The sequence below is a fragment of the Lampetra fluviatilis genome, chromosome 3, assembly GCF_964198595.1.
Source record: "Lampetra fluviatilis chromosome 3, kcLamFluv1.1, whole genome shotgun sequence".
NCBI classification, from domain to species: Eukaryota; Metazoa; Chordata; class Hyperoartia; order Petromyzontiformes; family Petromyzontidae; genus Lampetra; species Lampetra fluviatilis.
In genome coordinates, this window is record NC_136277.1 from 34,914,149 (window position 1) to 34,934,458 (window position 20,310).

Below are 20,310 nucleotides of genomic sequence, written 5' to 3' on the forward strand. Positions count from 1 at the left end.
GGTATAGCACTGAGCCATTCGGCTCTTGAATCAGAAACACAGCTCGCCTACAGTGGCTTCAAAGCACCCCGTCTCACGCTGGCCTGGGCATTTGTTGTGGACATGTGTCTTCCATTGCTTTGCTACCATCCCTCATTTAAAATGTTAAACGTGTTTATCCATGAGAGCCACACCGAGTCGTGGGACTGTTTAACAGGTCGGTCCTGCGTTGGGTGTCTGTGTTAAATGTTTTCAGCCAACGTATGAACGTTTATGCATTTGACGAAACCAGAGCAACCGGAGAAAACCCAAGCATGCAAGGGGCAATACTATTCCTACAGATGGAAACGGGCGAATTTTATCAACTTGCTGTACTGCCTTCTGAGTGGCGTTTCTCTGGAGCTGCCCCAGCATCACCCACCTTCAAGCAGCAGCTTAAGGCTCTCGCCCTCGTTCAGGCTGGCCTACGAGGGAGGCACTTTGAGCTCTGGCTCTGCGTATCTGGGGTTTGGAACAATGCGTCGTGAAATGTGCGCTCTATAAATTATTATTAAACCCCCTCCCCACCTTCAACCCTCCACTCACCTCCCGTCTCACCCCTCCCTCCCCCCCATACATCTCGCAGGAGTAAATCGCAACTCCACCTCTGCACTCTCAGCCACGAACAGCGTGTAAAACGTATGATAAACTTTTAATGTTTTTTTTTTACATGAACAATTTCATTACACCAGCCCTTCAAATTCCGATACACTGTACACCAACCAGCGTCCAACCATGGTGGGCGGCCTATTGGTAACCGCCACCGCACACGGGGCGACACCGCACACACTCACGGCACCGCCAGCTCCCCGCACCACCAACGAAGAGCGCACGCGGCGGGGACAAACGCGCCACCCCAATCACACACACACACGTCACGTCAAAGTGCACGCGTCTCCCCTCTGGGGGGGGGGGGGGCTTCTGGGGAGGACCCGGGGAACCCTGGCCAGAGTTACGGGCCCTCCCGCGCTCGAGATGGAGGGTGGCGCGAAATGACCCCGAACAGAAGGTGACAACACAAAAGGCAAACAGGAAAAACGAGACAGCATACGCAGTGGTTTCCACAGGGCCCACCTCCCCCCCCATCCTGTCATCCCGATCGCACACGCACGTGTACATCGCGGGGCCGTCGTCTGCAGCACGTATCAACAAGGGTGGCATTCCCCGAGTTTGGGCAACCCCCAGATTCCCCACGGAACACAAGAGCCGCCGGGGTCGTTCCCAGGCCGAGAGGCAGCGGGGGCAGGGGGGACGTGGGGTGCAACGTCCGTGCTGTGGTTGCGGCTCAGCGTCCATCGAAAGAGCAGCGAGGAAGTTAAATAAGAAAGCGAAGGCAGACATGATCAAATGCGACCCCGCAGACAGAGGGCAGCGCTGATGGCACCGCACGATCCACAGCTTCTGCACGGTGAACAAGGGGCGACATGTGCTCACGCGCGCGAGTGTGTGCGATGGTGTGTGCTTGTGTGTGCGATGGTGTGTGCTTGTGTGTGCGATGGTGTGTGCGATGGTGTGTGCGATGGTGTGTGCTTGTCTGTGTGCGATGGTGTGTGCGATGGTGTGTGCGATGGTGTGTGCGATGGTGTGTGCGATGGTGTGTGCGATGGTGTGTGCTTGTGTGTGTGATGGTGTGCTTGTGTGTGCGATGGTGTGCGTTGGTGTGTGCTTGTGTGTGCTTGTGTGTGCGATGGTGTGCGCTTGTGTGTGCGATGGTCTGTGCTTGTGTGTGTGATGGTGTGTGCTTGTGTGTGCGATGGTGTGTGCTTGTCTGTGTGCGATGGTGTGTGCGATGGTGTGTGCGATGGTGTGTGCGATGGTGTGTGCGATGGTGTGTGCGATGGTGTGTGCTTGTGTGTGCGATGGTGTGTGCGATGGTGTGTGCTTGTGTGTGTGATGGTGTGCTTGTGTGTGCGATGGTGTGCGTTGGTGTGTGCTTGTGTGTGCTTGTGTGTGTGATGGTGTGTACTTGTGTGTGCGATGGTCTGTGCTTGTGTGTGTGATGGTGTGTGCTTGTGTGTGCGATGGTGTGTGTTTGTGCATGTGTGCGTTTTCAAGATGATGTGCGTGATTGGTGTGTGCGAGTGCGCGAGCGAGTGTAACAAAACGCCGCGTGCCAGGAGGGGTGCCGCGCACTCTTCTCAGCTTCATGCCGGCAGCCGCTGCCCCACGACCTCCAGCGGGGGCCAGAAGGGGCAGTCGGGGTCGTTGGGAGTGGAGGGCAGGGGGGGTCCAGATGTGGGGGCAGAGCGAAGGGACGAGAGGATCACATGGGGTCGCGCAGGGAGGCGGCAGCGGCATTGGCTGCCGTGTTCTGCACCGTGCGGTTGGTGAACACGCCCTGTGCAAACTCCTGCTGCGCCTTCTCAAAGCTGGCGCCTGTACGTCGGTACATAGAGTGCACCTGCACACACGCAGACAAAAAAAAAGACAAAAAAAAGACGAAACAATGATCCCCCATATAGCCTAAACAGACTGTTGGGGCAAGTGCTATTAGCGAGCACCTATCAAAGCCGGTACGGCGCACGAGGAGGGAGTGTGGCCAGTTCCCGAGTAGTCATGTTTACACACCGTATCAGGTACTCATTTTGAGGTTGAGATGACCTAGGGGAGTCCCAGGACCGGTTCAGATAATTGTCACTGGTGTTGGTGGTGGCCATGAGTGGGAATCGAACTCGGGTAATTAGATTTGTAGTGCAGCATACTAACCACTACATCACCACTCCCCACAAAGACACGCACACGGATACATGCACATGTTGGCACACGCACATGCAATGTCACTGGAGGCAGCTCGCAGTACACGCGGGTGAAGGTGTGCGTGTGCTTACGTGTGTGCACAATACTCATGTGGTGCAGGGTGTGGTAGAGGGTGGGCACGTGTGCGTCTTATTTTGTGCTGGTGTGGGTGCAGGTGTGTTAAGTGTGTGCATGTATATGAATATATTTGGATGTGTGCGAGTGTGTGTGTGTGAATGTATATGCCTTTGTATGCGATGGTGTGTGCGATGGTGTGTGCGATGGTGTGTGCTTGTGTGTGCGATGGTGTGTGCGATGGTGTGTGCTTGTGTGTGTGATGGTGTGCTTGTGTGTGTGATGGTGTGCTTGTGTGTGCGATGGTGTGCGTTGGTGTGTGCTTGTGTGTGCTTGTGTGTGCGATGGTGTGCGCTTGTGTGTGCGATGGTCTGTGCGGCAAAACAACCTCCTACCTCCTCGCGGTGCCGGACGGGCAACACTGTCGTGGGCAGTGCTGTGGGGGGAGGGCCAATGCCCATTGGCCTCTCCCCTCATGGCGTCTGTGACCACCACAGTGGCTAAACGGGGGCTCTGGACGGGTGCGAGGGGCTGGTAACCCCTCCACCTTCAATTAACCACCACTAAACTACGAATTAAACATAAACCTGTAATTTGGCGGAGCCAGGAGATTGAATTTTCACCCTCGGGGCTCCTCCAGAAACAACGAAAAACCATTGCGGATGGCCACGTGGAATGTTCGAACGCTCACTGCGGAGGAGAGGCTGCCACTCCTCTGTCGGGAGCTGGACCGGTACCGCCTGGATCTCTGTGGCATTCAGGAGGTCCGGTGGACCGGTTCTGGCTCCTGCCACCATGAGGGGTGGACAGTCCTCTACTCGGGGCAGGAGAATGCCAAACAACAGGGTGTGGCTCTTCTTCTGAACAAAAGAATGAAGGGGGCGTGGGAGCGTGGCGGTGAGGTGTGGGAAGCTGTAAGCCCCAGGATACTTTGGGCTCGCCTTCCCATCAACCAGAGGCGAGGAGTGGTGGTCGTGGTTACTTATGCCCCCACCGAAGACGAACATCCGTGGAGGGATGCAGGCAAAGCCGATGAGTCAGACGCTTTCTATGACCTCCTGTCACAGGTGCTGGCTAAAGTGGCCACTCGGGACAGAGTCATCTTGTTGGGTGACTTCAATGCCCGAGTTGGTCATGATGCTGGCACCTGGTCTGGAGTGATTGGAAGGCATGGGCCAGATCAGCTCAATAATAACGGTAGAAGGCTGCTAGATTTTTGTGCAGCCCATGGGCTTGTAATTACCAACACGCTCTTCCGGCATCGGCGCATCCACACAACATCATGGATACATGCCGGGTCCAAGCAAGAACATCTGCTGGACTACATAGTGACGGACCAGCGGATGCGAGCCCATGTCCTTGACACCAGGACCTACCGTGGAGCTGATCTGACCTCTGACCATCGACTAGTCATCTGTAAGATGCGCCTGCCATTCTTCCACTCCGGTGGTGGGTGTACACCCAGGACCCCATTCCAACCAAAAGTGGCCTGGTCTCAGCTAGCTGATGAAAGTTGCAAGCGAGAATTTCATCATTGCTTGCAGCTGGGGTTGGCATCGTCCCCCACTCCACCTGATGTCGAGGGTAAATGGGCGAGGTTTAAGACTGTGACTCATGCAGCTGCAATGGCTGCTTTGGGTACGCGGTCCAGACCTCCCCAGAAACCCTGGCTGACAGAGGAGGTGTTCAGGTTAATTGAGAAAAAGCGACAGGCCCACTCTCATCGCCTACAGCATCCCACGTCGGAGAATGAGGAGGTTTACCGCAGCCTTCGCTCGGAGGTTCGGAGAGCCGTAAGGCGCTGTAAGGATGGGTGGTGGTCGCAGGTTGCTGAGGAGATGGAGTCTGCCTCAGTGGCCCGCGATCACAAATCCCTATTTAATTCCATCAAAAAAGTAACCTGCAGCGCCACACCTATTACCATCATTAGAGGAAAAAACGGTGATCCAATCTCCGACCCCCAGGAACAGGTTTGCAGATTTGCTGAGCATTTCTGCGAGGTCCTGGGGGAGGGAAAATCTCTCAGCCAGCAAAGTGGGGATAACCCTGCTGAGGCTGCGGTGCCTCAAATATTGGAAGAGGTCACCCCCTGTGAGTGGCTGGCTGAGGTGCCAGCTGTTGAGGAAGTACTGAGGGCGATCCGGAGTCTGAGACCAGGGAAGGCACCGGGCAGAGATGATCTCCCAAGCGAAATGCTGAGGGAGGGTGGCGTTTGTGCACAGACTGCCCTATATGACATCATAACAACAGTCTGGACCACTGGACGGGTTCCGCAGGACAGGAAGGATGCCCTGGTGGTCCCCCTCTTTAAGAAGGGGGACCGTACCGACTGTAACAACTACAGGGGCATCTCACTCCTCAGTGTGCCGGGTAAGGTCCTGGCAAGGATTATTCAACATCGCCTTGCTAGGCACGCTGAGGAGAGGCTTGCGGAGCCCCAATGCGGTTTCAGGAAAGGGCGGTCCTGCACAGATGCCATATTTTCTGTCCGTCTGCTCCAGCAGAGGTGTAGGGAATTTCAAAAAGACCTACATCTCTGCTTTATTGACCTGGTCAAGGCCTATGATACCATCAGTAGGACTGGGCTCTGGGTTGTTCTTCGTGCTTTCGGAGTCCCTGACCCTCTGCTCACGATCATTAAGGACCTTCATGATGGTGAGCGGGCCCGGGTAAAACTACGTGGCCGGGAGTCGGAGCCTTTCCCTGTACACCTTGGGGTGCGACAGGGATGTCCTCTGGCTCCCACATTATTTAACATCTATTTCGACTGCGTAGTTCGTGAAGCCTTCAAAAGCTGTACCGGGGGAATTACCATTTGGTACAGATATAATGGGAGGCTGATCGACGCCCGGGTGCGATCAAGGGATGGCTCCCTATTGGTCAACCACGTTATGTATGCCGATGATTTGGTAATAGCTGCTCATTCAGAAGAGGAGTTGGAGACGCTGCTGCTGAGACTGGAGTGTGCCACCAAGAGGTGGGGCCTTACCATCAGCCCCACCAAAACTAAGCACCTGCCTGGGTATTTTGTACCATCGGGCACTCCACCCCCACAACTCCCAATCGGTGATGGGGCAGTTGTGGAGAGAGTGGAGAGTTTCCCATACCTGGGCAGTGTGCTTATGACCGGCTCCAGTTTATCAGCAGAGGTCTCACTCCGAATCAGTCGAGCGGCAATATCTTTTCATCGGTTGCGTAACGCTGTGTGGAAGCTACCTGGTCTGTCGCTCCGCACGAAGCTTCAGGTCTTCTCGGCCACGGTCATTCCCTCCCTTCTCTACGCTTGCGAAACGTGGACCCCCCTAGTGGAGCATCTTCGCCGGTTGGAAACATTTAGGCTGGCCTGCCTACGATCCATCCTGGGTTTAACCAGGCTGGATTGTGTGAGGAGCTCACAAGTCCTTGAAAGATCTGGGCAAAGTCCCATCAGTGAGCTCCTCCGGCAGGCAAGGCTGCGTTGGCTGGGTCATGTAGCCCGCATGCCCAGCCACCGCATGCCTAAACAGCTTTTGTTCGGCCGGATCGAGGGGGCTAAACGGGCGCGGCACGGGCTAGAGAAGAGATGGAGTGATGTGGTACAGGAGGACGTGGAGCTGAGTGGACTTGCCGATGACTGGTACCAGCGGTGTCAAGATCGGCCTCAGTGGAGGAGGCTCGTGAAGGACGCTACTGGGCAGTTGGAGGCAGTCGCCCTCCAACAACAACGGAGGGCGGAGGAGCGACGCTCACAACAACGAGCGGAGCGCCGGGTGGCTAAAGCACAGCAAGTTGGCACAGTAGGGGGCACAGGTGGTGGATCAGCCAGTCATCTCGGTCATCTCGGTCAGTCGACCCGTGGCACCTGGGTCTGCCCCGTGACCTCCTGCCAGCGGGCGTTCGACACTTCACGTGGCCTCAGGGTGCACATGGCCTGGCACAAGCGTCGTGGTGACGTCACCGCCACTTAGTGGCGAATGGCGGTTGTTGTTGTTGTTGTTGCCTTTGTATGCACGTGATTGTGTGTATGTAAGTAAACGAGTGTATGGGAATGTGTTTGTGTATACGTTTGTGTGTGCACAGAATGGTGCATACCCTCTTCAGCATGATGAGGGAGAGGGCGGCCGAGGCGGTGAACATGACGGCGATGATGGAGAGTATGACGCCCACGGCGATGTTCGATGAAAATGCTCCGATCGTGGAGATCCATCCACTGGTGAAGACAGGCACACACAAAGACCCCCCATGTAGCCTAAACAGACTTTTGGGGCAAGTGCCGTGAGTAGCATCTATGAAGGCCGGCAAAGCACATGAGGGGGTGGGTGGCCAGCACAATCCCTGGCTGCCTTTGTCTCCCCAGTGCTGATGCTCACACACCGTACCAAGTACTCAATCAAGGCTGAGTCTACCTATGCAAGGTCGATGATAGGATCAGTTACCCCTTGCCAATAATGTAGTCATAGCCAATAATTTTACTTAGGTGGCTGGGATAGCTATGGCCAAGTTTGTCGACAGTGGGGAGCACAGATGATGCATCTGCCAGTCCTCCCAGTCAGTCTAACCATAACACCCAGGTCTGTTCCAATACATTCTGCCAGCAGCGGTGAGCCTTCCACATTTCACTTGAAGGCCTAAAAGTGCACCTATCCTGGCACAAGCACTGCGGTGACGTCACCACCGAATGGTGGCTGTTGTTGTTGTTGTGTACCAGTTTCCCCAGCCTGGGATGCCGACAGCCTGCAGCACGTGCACTACGAACTGAGCGAAGAATATGAAGAAGAAGAGGAAGAAGTTGAAGGAGCTGTCACTCCTGCCGAGACATGGGGGGAGGGGGGCACGGGGAAAATAAATAAGTAACAATAGAACCACAAGAATGAGAGCGACAAGCGTGAGTGCTAACGCGAGGCACGCCCACATCGGTAATGTCCCCGCATACAAGACATGCACATCGGTTTATTTTATTTTTACACTTTACTGAGGAACCAAGCCTCAAGCCACTTGTTCAGATGGGTCCTGCTAAATTGTCACAGTGGGGAGCGATATTGCTGCGATGTGTAATTCATCCAAAATTAATCATTTGCAGGGTAATTTTAAGCATTGTAAATGTTTGGCTAATGCCAGTTACATAGTATGTTTTTTTTAGCTATGGGAAGAAACCGGAGATCCAGGAGGAAACCCATGCAGACCAGGGGGATAATGTACAAACTCCGTGTAGAAAGGTCCCTGAGCCGGAAAACAGTCCCTTCTTGCTACGAGGGGCAAGTGTTACAGCACTGTGTTACACCACGATGCCGCTAACCTGCCGCACAAATAAATAACCGAGTAGCCCTGCGTGATTCTATTCATAGCCAGTCATTTCCTGTTCAAATAAGCATTGAGGCGGTGCGGACCTCCTATTTACAGCCCTGAGCCAGTTGTGGAAATTCCACATTCCTTTGGTCGGGCGAGTCTATCCAGTGGGCAACCACTGTTGACTTCTCCACTTCGTGGTGCTAATTATACAATCCCCAGAGGGTTCATGAGCCGAGTCAACCTCCCAATCAGGATTTGAACTCGCAACCTTCCGACTGAAGAGCGGCTCCATCAATCAATCTTTATTTTATGTGCCAATATCGCCCTAAATAAAGGAAGCAGCAGTGAACATTACAGCATAATGGGAACGGCACAGGGGCATAGAGCAACAGGAAGGAAAAAATAAACCTGTCATGACCTCATCGGCTAACACCGACTGAGCAAAATAAATTGTTACGATTGTGGGTGGAGATTTAACTCAATAATCTATTCTTTGGTCTTGTTTATTAACCATCCAGTTTGTATTGTTTCTCGTTTATTCAGTCTCATCTCGACATTCTCGTTGGCTCCGTTAACCTACACGTAACCTTGGCACGATTTTTGAGCGGAGGAATCTCTCAATCTTCACAGACACCATCGCCATGAAGCAAGCACTAGCGCCGCGAGCGTGAAAGCTGAGAGCGCATTTGAGATGGAGGCACGCAAATTCCCGAATCAACCACAGAGGATAACAAAATGCAACCCAAGAGGAGCGAGAGATGACGCGTGGGAGCGGTCAAGGGGACCGGGGGGGGGGGAAACTGTGGGAGGAGATGTATGGGGGGGTGGGGGGAGGCGGGCATTACCTGAAGCCCTTGTAAATGGGTCGATACCAACAAGTGAAGGAGCAGGGGATGAAGAGGATCATCCACATGATGGAGATGCCAAAGGAGATTCCCTTGTTCGGGTTGAGGCAGAAGTACACCAGGTAGCCCAGCATGTTCAGCACCAGCGTGACTGCGTGAACTGCGGCCCGAGAGGGCAGGGTATCAGGGGGCAGGGGAGGGAGGGAAGAGGAGGAAAGGAAGGGCAAGGTGGGGGAGACAGGAAGATGGCCGTAACAGGGGAAGAAGAAGGGTGCAGAAACAAAAGTAGGGGAGACAGGGGGATGCAACTAGAGGAGGAGAAGAGAGGAGAGCATGAGATGAGTAATGGAGGATATAAAAGAGGAAGAAGAGGAGGAGACCATGCGTGTATATACAGGAGAATGCAGAAATAAGGGAGATGCGATGAGAGAGGAGGAGGCAGGGGCTTGGGGAGGTGAGGAGAGACACAGACGGAGAGTGAAAAACGCAGCACAAAGACGGCGACAACGCAGCCCGAGCCGGCGGATGCCTCGGCGAGCAGCAGAGCACGGAAGGAGTCGCTGGGCTCAGGGGGCCACCGTGGCATTATTGGAGAAGCGACCGCCACCAGTGAGGGAGAACAGGGCGGTGAAGGGGCCCCGTGGCCGCGCTCGGGCCCCGCACCGAGCCAGACACGTACCTGCACGCCTTGTAGACCGGCCTATACCAGCAGACAAAGGAGCACGGCGTGAACACGATGAACCACACAATGGACAGTCCAAAGTCCACGCCCTTGGAGGCGTCGACAATGAACCAGGCGAGGCAGCCGAGCACATTGAGGAATAGCGTGATGGAGTGGACTGGGGAGAAGGGACACCGTCGTCGTCGTCATCACCACGGCATTGACACCATCATTCTCCATGGCAACCGTAACTGCCCAAAATTGAGTTTAACGCAGTAGATCTCCATGGCAACAACAACCATCACACACAACGGCAAATGCCACCACTCACCATAGCAACTCCATCACTGTTATTGCTCGCCACCTAAACACCGCTGTCGCCCACTAATGAAAGCATCTCACCACTTTTGCTCACCAAAATAACATTGCCATTCTCCACAGTAACCACCCCTCACTCAGTATGGCACAGTCAGATGCCATGGTAACAAAACCTCTCCCATCACTACAGCAACAGGGTCAGCAGTGACCCCCACGATGCACCCTGCAGTGGCTCTCAATCCCGTTATCTCACGGACACAACAACAGGCACTTGAACGTCACAATTGTCTCCAACACCACCACCGGAGAGGGGGTCACAGTGGAGGGCACGGTGCCCCTAACCGCATGCCGTTAAGGGGAGGGGCACGGTGATACACACAAACTAAAGGGACTCGGGGTAAGAAGGAGAGGGGTTGAAAGAGATACAGTGGAAGGAGGAGACGGAGAGACGATGGGTGAGGGAGAGCGGGTGAGGCAGAATGTATGAGGTAGAGGATGGTGTTTCTGGCAGAAGTTAGGAGGTGGGATGTTCTAATGCTGATATTCATAAAGAGCTGAATCAAGACTTCGTCGCACGATGAGGTGGCCAGCAGTGGGCGTGTTGCTCAGGTAGGTGGACGCTGGCTGGCTGGATGAGCGGGCGGTGCATGTGCCACTCACACATCCACATGTAGTAGAGGATGCGCACCGTGCGCTGGAAGTCGAGAGGAATGTCTATTGCAAAGTCCTGGTAGAAGCAGGGCCCCACGGGGCACTTGGCTGGCAGGGGTGGCCAGTTGTTCTTGCGTGCTGTTCACAAACACGAATGAAAGCGCACGCACACACACGAATGCAATCACCGTCACGTGCACAGTGCCCATGAGCGAGCGCAAGCGTGTGTGTACGTGCGTGTAATGCACACGTGCGCATCGTGTATGTATCCTCAAACCTTAGTTACTGGAAATTTTATTTTAATAAAGACTGATGATGTCTGTGCACTCTGTTGAATTTCTTCTGCAACGGGGTGATTGTGTTTGCTCCGATTCCAAATTGCTTCAGGACGACGAGTACTAGAGTGCCACCATCTCCTCAGCATGAACGTGTACGTGCGGGTGTGTCGTGTGCACATGTTGCGCGAGCTCGTGTCACGTCACCATTGTAGTTGTGCCCCTGCATCTCATGCTCGCGCCGGTCCAGCTCGGCCGCCTTCCGCTCTAGCTCCTCCTGCTGGCGCTTCAGATCGGCGGTGATGGCGCTGCCCATCTGTACGCACGAGCGAGACGGAGACACGGGGGCACTTGGCACCACCGCCACGCACCACCATCGCACGCCGCTACCGGGACGTCTCAACACTGGCCTGAAACCTGCATCTGGATGTGCGTTTCCCCCATGCACGCTACAGTATTATTACTACTACTACTACACTTGTGTACCCAGAAAAGCCTCGCTGAGTCTCAAGCCTCTTTTCACGAGGTTCCTGACGGGTTTTCACAGGGGGGAGTGATGCTGATGTGTGTAATCCCAGTTCAGTCATTTGTAAGGTAACATTTTCAGCTTTCGGATGTTTGGCCAATACCAGTTACATTGTATTTCATCTTAGCTTCGGGAGGAAGCGGGAGATCCCAAAGAAACCCCATGCAGAACTGGGGGAGAGAACACAAACTGCCCACAAAATGGCGCCCAAGTTAGGCATCGGACTAAGCAACTTCTTGCCTCGAGGCACAAGTGTCACCATTGCGCTGCCACTCTGAATTTGTAGCATGCTGCTGTCTTGGGCCCAGATCTGTGTCCAGGAATCGAGGTTTCCTTTGCAGCAGGGGGCAGTCAGACGTTCTGACTGCCCGTGGTCATGTGATCATCACACTGGTCATGGTAGTTCCCTGAGCAGCAAAACGAACCCTCCCCCCGTTAAGGCCCCTGCAGCCTACGCACGCTTGCTATGCTGCAGCAGGGTTCAGCACCTCCCTGTACTATGGCATCATGCAGCAGGGAAACAAGATTCCAGGCACAGTTTCAGCACAGCATTGTAGCAACTTAATGCTGACCAATGCGCAGGGGATACTGCAAGCAGTTGTGTTGTGTGTGCAGTAAACTCAACTGGAAGCACAGAGCCACCACCGCCCTCTACTGGCAACTCACTGCAACCTGTGTCTACGAACCACAGCAGTGCCTTCTCTCTTTATAGCGTTGCGCTTTAACAATGGCGCGAATACTAAAAGTACCGACGACGTGATTTGCCGTCCTGCTGCTGTGCTGACAGTGCAGTGCTGTCTTGTCCTGTTGCTGTGCTAGGTGCCCCCCACCACCCCAGTCCTGTCCAGTGTTTACGACTGCTCCGAGCCCCTCCCTCCTCAAGGGCGCCTCACCTCGCCCTCTGGCTACGATGCACGCACACGTGCGCACACGTCATACCACCACGGCGCGCACGCACACACGAAGGCACTTGCGTCCTCACGTCGACTCTGCCCGTTTGCTTTGCCAACAAAACCGGCTGCGGCGCCGGCGGCGCAAACCTGCCAGGCCGGTGGGACGCGTTCTCGGAATGAGACAGGACGGTGGATGGGAGGGGCTATGGGAGGAGGTTCCCTGTGCGATGTGTCGAGGGTGGAGGAGGGCACCTGTTGGGAGGGCAACTGCGCTGGGAAGGTGGGGGGCTCCTCGGTGGGCTGCATCACGGCCGGCTGGGTTTGCGATGCCAGTGGAGGGGCTCCTGCTGGCCCCACGGGCACCGTGGAGTTGATCTGCACACACACACACAGGGACGCTTTACATACACACACGTAGATGCACGTGGACATGCAGACCCATGCACAAGCTGACGGACATAGACACACGACCGACACATTCCAACACGCAGACTCACATGGGCGCACATTGGTACACGCGGGCACGCATACACAGCCATGCGCGCACACGCACAAACGGGTATACGGTACTGTATGTGAACACATAGCCACACGGATATGTGCACAAGAACACATCCACACACGCAGACGAACTGTATTTGAAGGCACCTGCAAACCCATTGTTGCAAAAGAGATGTTCGTCTCAGAGTAATAAATCCACACTGCACACACTCAGAATACAGCTGCACCCAATACACGTACCACACAGGTGTTACACAAACCACACAGCAGGCACACTTAACACACACCACCTTCACAAATACACACGGCTGTGTAAGCTGTGGTGTCACCACAGTTGCACATGCCGGCCGGTGTGCGATGAATCACCGCTCCAACATCACCTTCAGCCTTTGCCCCTCGGGGAAAAAAGTGCTTTTATCAGTCGGTGCCATGACAGCACCGGACCGCGATAGTATGAGTAACGCCACTCAGCTCACGGGGAGAGCGGGTGAGGGGGCCGGGACCCCCGAGGATGGAGGGATGAGCTCGAGGTAGGCACCCCTCATGAGCTCGGCTTTCATCACGGAATCCATCCCCACCTGCGTGTGTCCGTTTCTCCCGTAATGGTGTCCACGCGCTGCGAGTGAAGGAGTTTTGTTGTTCTGCCTGGCGCCGGCTAACACCGCGGTGTCTGGTTTCCCGTATGTGCATGTGGAGCAATGAGACGTGGGCTACTCGGGACAAAGTGGGGGGGTAGGGGGGCGACGTGGGTTCCCCCCGGACAGGTAAGGGGGCCGCATCCCATGCAAGACCGGGCCTGGCTGGATTGGAAAACAGCGGAGCAGCTTCATCAGAAGATGCCAATCGTGAAGCGTCATTATGGAGAATATAAGTAACAACGTAAATATGCAGACGCTACTGCAGCTTTGGCAGATGCAGCATCACCTGAGTTTACCTGCGTTACACCGATGCTGCTGAAATTATGAACTCCCCGATCGCTATGTGGCTGATGGGATTTTTAGTTTTGCGAACGAACAGTTTTGTTAAGGATGCGTGTTGTCCAACAATTTATTTGGTAGCTTTATCCGTGTGGATGAGAGGCAAGTGAACAGACTTCTAAAATAGTTCTGTAGTGCTCTCTGGGGCTGATGCTGTTCTCTCACACCACGTGGCATAGTTTACCCATTGTGTAAATGCACAGGGCGTAAGTTATAGGTTTAACACACGCGTCGTCATCACGCCATCACGCGTTTGCTTTGTACGTGACAATCGACACCCTGGACACCCTTGCACAACGAGATGTCCCACCTCACCAGATAAATAAAAAACATTCGCTAGCCCCTCTGATATACAAAGCAGTGCCTTGCCGGGTTGTAATCCCACCTTTAAACTACATACCGATTTTTTTAGGCAAATGTTGCTGCTCTCATTTAATAAAAGAAAAATATGCTGACAAGTTTTGCTTTGGAAATCGGTAAGTGGTAAAATGGGTTTGGAGACCGGCAGCACGCCGCTTAACCACTACTACCATCAGTCGGATTGGCAAGTGCGAGGTGGTGCACTGCTTGCTGCGAGGGCTCCGAAGGGACATGTTTTGCACCCATATTTTGGGTTGGGCCGCGTGGTGGGAGCTTTATGGGAAAATCCTTCCCATTACTCCTCCACCACCCAACAAGGTTGTCACTTTTACAAATATATAATATACAAGTGCCAATGTATTGATACAATTCTGATTAATACAACTCCTCCAATGGTGGCTGAAGACTGTCTATGGCTCAATTTGACGTCAGCATTCGAGATTTAGATCAAACTACTTCGAGCTTCCTTAAGCACCTATGTTTTAACTTAGACAAGACTTCGTCTGATCACGTGACATTCACAGGAACCTTTATACTGTGACTGGGATAGACACGGAAATGAATGGCACAGAGAGCACAGGGGTCGTGCCGTGGTGCTGAGGGGGAACGGGGTGAGGATCCAGGACGGAAAACGAGGTGAGTGGGAAGTGGTTGCGGTGGGGAGTGGTGCCACGTGGCACGAGCGGTGACGCCGCCACTCCCTGCCCCATCTCCTCCCCTCCCCCATCAATTACGCAACCCCCCTCACAGGTGACAGCACTGCCGGTGGGGTCACGCGGGACGTCACTCGTCAGCCAATCACAACCCCTAATCCTATCTCTCTCGCTCCGCCTTCCTGTCCACACGCATGGGTATGTCGTGCCCTTTACCGTGCACATTGCTTCGCCTCTAAGGCCCCCAAACAAAAATTTGGATTGGCTGCAGATTTTTTTTCCGAGCAGCAGCTGTTAGTCTTTACAGCTACCGGCCGCTGTTGATGCTGGGCCAAGGGGCAGAGGAGCAAGACAAAGATTCAATCTCAGAACCCAAAAAATATTTGGTATTTACACACCTAGGCTGTGCGCTCCAGGCTGTACTGACACTGCTGTAAACCTTCGTTTGAAGATGTTTTAAAAAGTCTTGAAAGGAGAGGTTGATTGCACAAGCAGAGCACAAGCTTCAGTGACATCACCGCATTGATGTTGAAATCCACAGATCACACATCACCCTAACATCAATTCAACTGAAATTAAATGTTTTTAACTAGTTTATAACCCAATGGACCAGGAAGATCATCTCAGTTGCAAGAGTGGCCTGGGTACTGAAGGGATGGCATCTTTTTGGAAGTTTAAAGTAATGTTTTTCAAGCTCATGGAGCCTGTGCATGTGTAGCTACAAGACGAGAACCGTGTAGTTTTTGGATTGTGTTGCACTGGAAATTCACCACCCCAGCTCAGCTGCTTCTCCGGGTCCTGTGGCCTCCTCATCCATGGCCATCGCAGCCGAAAAGAGACGGTCACTGCTATGCCAAAACCGTCACTCTCACCATTACCCTCACCTGCACCATAACCCTGTCTATCATCCACACTATCACCACCACTCTCACCATTACCCTCACCTGCACCATAACCCTGTCTATCATCCACACTATCACCACCACTCTCACCATTACCCTCACCTGCACCATAACCCTGTCTATCATCCACACTATCACCACCACTCTCACCATTACCCTCACCTGCACCATAACCCTGTCTATCATCCACACTATCACCACCACTCTCACCATTACCCTCACCTGCACCATAACCCTGTCTATCATCCACACTATCACCACCACTCTCACCATTACCCTCACCTGCACCATAACCCTGTCTATCATCCACACTATCACCACCACTCTCACCATTACCCTCACCTGCACCATAACCCTGTCTATCATCCACACTATCACCACCACTCTCACCATTACCCTCACCTGCACCATAACCCTTTCTATCATCCACACTATCACCACCACTCTCACCATTACCCTCACCTGCACCATAACCCTGTCTATCATCCACACTATCACCACCACTCTCACCATTACCCTCACCTGCACCATAACCCTGTCTATCATCCACACTATCACCACCACTCTCACCACTACCCTCACCTGCACCATAACCCTGTCTATCATCCACACTATCACCACCACTCTCATCATCATGACCCTCACCAACGATGGGCCACCACATAGCCCTACAATTTCCATCAAAAGCCATCGCCACGGCAAATCACTGCAATTGCCAGAGCAGGACACCAGGTTACCTCGGTTACCCGCACTCCCGGTTACACTCGGGACTTGTTTCTGGGCACGGTAGCCAGAGACGAGAGGTTGCCCAGGGTTACCGGCACTGTGGCAGATCCAGGGGCATTCCCCGTTGTTGTCTCAAGGGCCTCGTCTCACTGGGAGTGCCCCTCTCACCATGGTTTAGATGAGGGGGTCCCACTGGGGTCACCGCGAGCCGATGGGATAGCGGGGATAGCTGGTGCGGGTCTCACCTGTCGGCCAAAGTCATCAGAGGCGAAGGGGTTGTACTCTGTGAGGCCTCGGTTGGAGGAGTCGGTCACCTGGGTCACAGCAGGGTCCTAGCAACGAGACGCATCGCTGAGCATCATCCAGCACTCACACGCCCATACACACGGACACACTAACACACTCAATAACACATTAACATAAACGTAAGACACCCTGACACGCATGGACAAAACATTCCATCTGCCTAGCAAGCCATGAAAGGCAGTGCACTCAAAAACACATAAACACTAACATACTCATGGATACATGCCCAGACACACCGACGTACATTGACACAGACAGTGTTAAACTCAAATATAACCAACACACAAACATACTTACACACTAAAAACGTCGGCACACTCAAGAAGAAAAACTAAGACGCACTCCGACACTCTAAACCGTGTCCCCAAAACAGAGTAACTCACCCATGCCCTCACTGCAACAAAAACAATACCACGCCCACACATAATAAACACTTTTACAATTACACAAACATTCACCAATACACAAAAAAAACAGTTATATACTTACGCACACTTTCCCAAACACACCAGACATGGACAAACGTGACACAAACACAACACGCCAACACACAAATACAAAGACCCCCCGTATAACCTTAAATGACAGTTGGGGCAAGTGCTGGTAGCGAGCCCCTATGAGGGCCGGCACGGCACACGAGGGAGGGCGGGTGGCCTGCTGCACCTGGGGGGGGGGGGGGTTGTGGCTTTGTCTCCCCAGTGGCGATGTTTGCACACCCTGCCGAGTATTCACGTGAGGATGAGTCAACTTAGGGGAGGCTCGCACACATCCCACACAGGCCTCGCCACGACATAATGTTGCACACAAAAGAGCAAGTTCCCCATTTAAGCTCGAGTTGTCAAACGAGTGCTGTTGACGATCCCCTATTATACACAACAGGCGCATAGCGCACCCATAGCACACCCATCCCTCAGAGCTCCACGTCACCAGTCGCTGAAACACCCCTACACACACCCACTAAAGCATCTTCCACACATTAATGCCATCCTATTGCACACCCTCCCCCGTCACACTACGACTTTTCGCATACCTTACCCTAAACCACACCATCACACAACACACACACGCCACCTTATCTCACCCAAACACACACGCCACCTTATCACTCACGACCAAGCCTACAAATATTGTTTGGCAAAATGCTGCGTAATTATTACGGACGAACGGAACACGAGGGCTGCTGTGCCATGTGCCGCCCCGGCCGTGTTTGTCTCCCCACTGGCGACATTCACCCCCCCACCCCCCCGTCTCACAGAAGCGCCCTGTCAGACACCCCACTCTGTAAACACACCACCCCGTCACACTCACTCACTGCCCCCTCTTCCAGGCCCAGGCTTCTCTCTCCCAAAGCTTCCAGCCCACTGCCAAGCCCGGACCTCCTTGCCTGGGGCCCACAGATCCCCTCGCCCGGGTCCCCTGCACGAGGTTCCTTCAGTCTCAACCCTCGCTCCTCGGTTCCGCATTCCGCCCCGTGGCCTCGAAACCCGCACCACCCTCAGCCTGCCTCGGCTGCCGCCCGGAAGGCGCTTTCCCCGCAGCGCAACCGGGCGAGAACGATTCCCCAGCGCGACGCGGTCTCAAGAACCCGCGCGACCTTAGGGGGTATCCCGCACCTGGAAGGGGTGGTTGAGAACGGGGTCCGCGAAGGGGTTCTCGTCGATCTGCGCCATGGCGGAGCAGCTGGCGCGGGGAGACGGAGCGAGTGGAGACGGAGCGAAGAGCGGCCCCGGGGGGTCCGAAATGGCGGGTGGGGGGTGGGGGTGCTGGACCACGTGACCACAGGGCGTGGCCCCGCCCCTGGCCGTGGCCCCGCCCCTGGTCGTGGCCCCGCCCCTGGTCGTGGCCCCGCCCCTGGTCGTGGCCCCGCCCCTGGCCCCTCCCTCTCGCCCCCCATCTGCTCACCTGCACCCAACTGGACCCTGCCCGCGTGCCGTCGGTCGGCGCCATCTCCGTAGCAACGCGTCAACGACAACAACATCGTGGCCCTAGCAACGCGAGCACCGGTAACTCAATTGGCTTAGCAAAGCTTTGACCGGTAACTGCATCGCCCCAACAACAACTAGAGATCCTCGTTCCCCCTCCTCACCACGAGCCAGTGGTGTAAACTCCACTCGACACAGCCACGATTGATAAACGGTGGAAGGGCTTTTATCGACCAGAAAGAGATGGCGACGATGATGGGCTGATTCCGGCTTTGGGCTGAGTGCGCGTCACCTGGCGATACTTCACCACGCTGCCTCGGCGCGGGTTTGCTTCTGGCGGGGTGTATCGACGTGGGAGGGAAGTACAGTGCCACATTGCATTTCTCGACAGTGCAGAGTGAACACCGATCACAAGTACTATCCAGGCTGAACGCCTGCTTAGCTTTGAGGATCTGATGCGATCTGGCCGCATTTCGGGGTGAATTGGCCACGGCACGTGACGCGAATTTAATGGTCACATTTATTACCCTCCGTGACCATCGCGTGAGGGTTATTTTCAGTAAACAGATGCAACCCCAGGACACGACACGCGGGGGCAACACCGAGACAGAGAGAGAGAGAGACGGAGACTCAAGTTCAAGTTCATTTATTAGGTAGAGCCTTGTGAGCCATTCGGCTCTTGAATCGGGTGCAACTGCAACAAACAAAAAACAAAAACATGAACAAGAAAACATCTTAAAGTGACTATGTGACTATGTGCAAATAGATAATCCAAGAAAAGACAGGAAAATATTGAAGAAAAAGCACCGTACACCAACACTGTGCGCAAAAATCCCAGTGGGATGCAAGTCAAACAACAACAACAACAACCACAAGACAACAAACAAACATGGCCAAACCAAAAAACTTTTCGAAATCACAAAAATGAAGCCATAAAAGCAATGTAACAGTGATCATAGGAACTGTGACCGAATTTTCACAATAAACGACAAACGACATGTACCACCAAACCCTGCAGCCATAGCTGGCTGCATGAGTCACTCCACAACAGCAGGAGCATCAGTCGGAGTATCAACATTTGTCAATGCACCTTTAAGATCAGCACACTAAATCAAAACATGTCATACTTTGCAGCGGTCATCCGGAGCGAAACATTTTATTTCAGGCCACTGAATAGCAAACACTCCAACACAGGGAGATAAAATGAGGCGTTGATGCACAGCGAGAGAGGGGTCTATGGGATATAGGGGACGCAGGGTATAGACAATGTACTCTCAGAGGCACCTCGGGGGCGTAAGGACCCATCAAGGGGGCGAGTGAGCCGAGGGAGAACGCGCGATCGCGAGCGCCAGGGGGCGGCAGAGAGCCGCGACGGCGAGGGACCGCGACCCCCTGCCCCTCTCCTCCCTCCCTCTCTGCCCTCTCTCTTCCTCCGCCCTGTCCTTCCTCTCCTACCAATGGATATCATCACAATCTTTTTCGATTTAAAGCTTTCGTGACTGCAGGAAATAAACATCTTCTTGGTTCTTTCGGTAAAGTCTCGTAGAAGGGAAATAATAAAATAATAAAAATAAAACAATAAAATACAATTCTCACGACGTTTCGGCCACAACGCAAGCAGCCGTCCTCAGGTGAAGAACAGGTCTGTCGGAAAGACAGCGTCTGAAGGACAATTCTCACAATGAAACGTCGTGAGA

General features: G+C 53.9%; 1 protein-coding gene across 2 annotated transcripts; it reads right to left on the bottom strand.

Annotated features, from left to right (window-relative positions):
* Positions 1 to 651: 651 nt before the first annotated feature.
* Positions 652 to 18,443, bottom strand: LOC144931080 (secretory carrier-associated membrane protein 1-like). Of its 2 annotated transcripts, none has more exons than XM_078855010.1 (9): positions 18,305 to 18,443; positions 16,631 to 16,717; positions 12,519 to 12,641; positions 11,055 to 11,163; positions 10,582 to 10,710; positions 8,943 to 9,102; positions 7,514 to 7,615; positions 6,901 to 7,018; positions 652 to 2,419 (listed from the first exon to the last, which is right to left on the bottom strand). In XM_078855010.1, exons 1-9 carry the CDS (start codon positions 18,359 to 18,361, stop codon positions 2,282 to 2,284), a joined length of 1,023 nt encoding a protein of 340 aa, XP_078711136.1. In that variant the 5' UTR covers positions 18,362 to 18,443; the 3' UTR covers positions 652 to 2,281. The 2 variants fall into 2 exon arrangements, with proteins under 2 accessions (XP_078711136.1, XP_078711137.1); XM_078855011.1 differs by lacking the exon at positions 8,943 to 9,102 and adding an exon at positions 9,622 to 9,781.
* Positions 18,444 to 20,310: the final 1,867 nt, after the last annotated feature.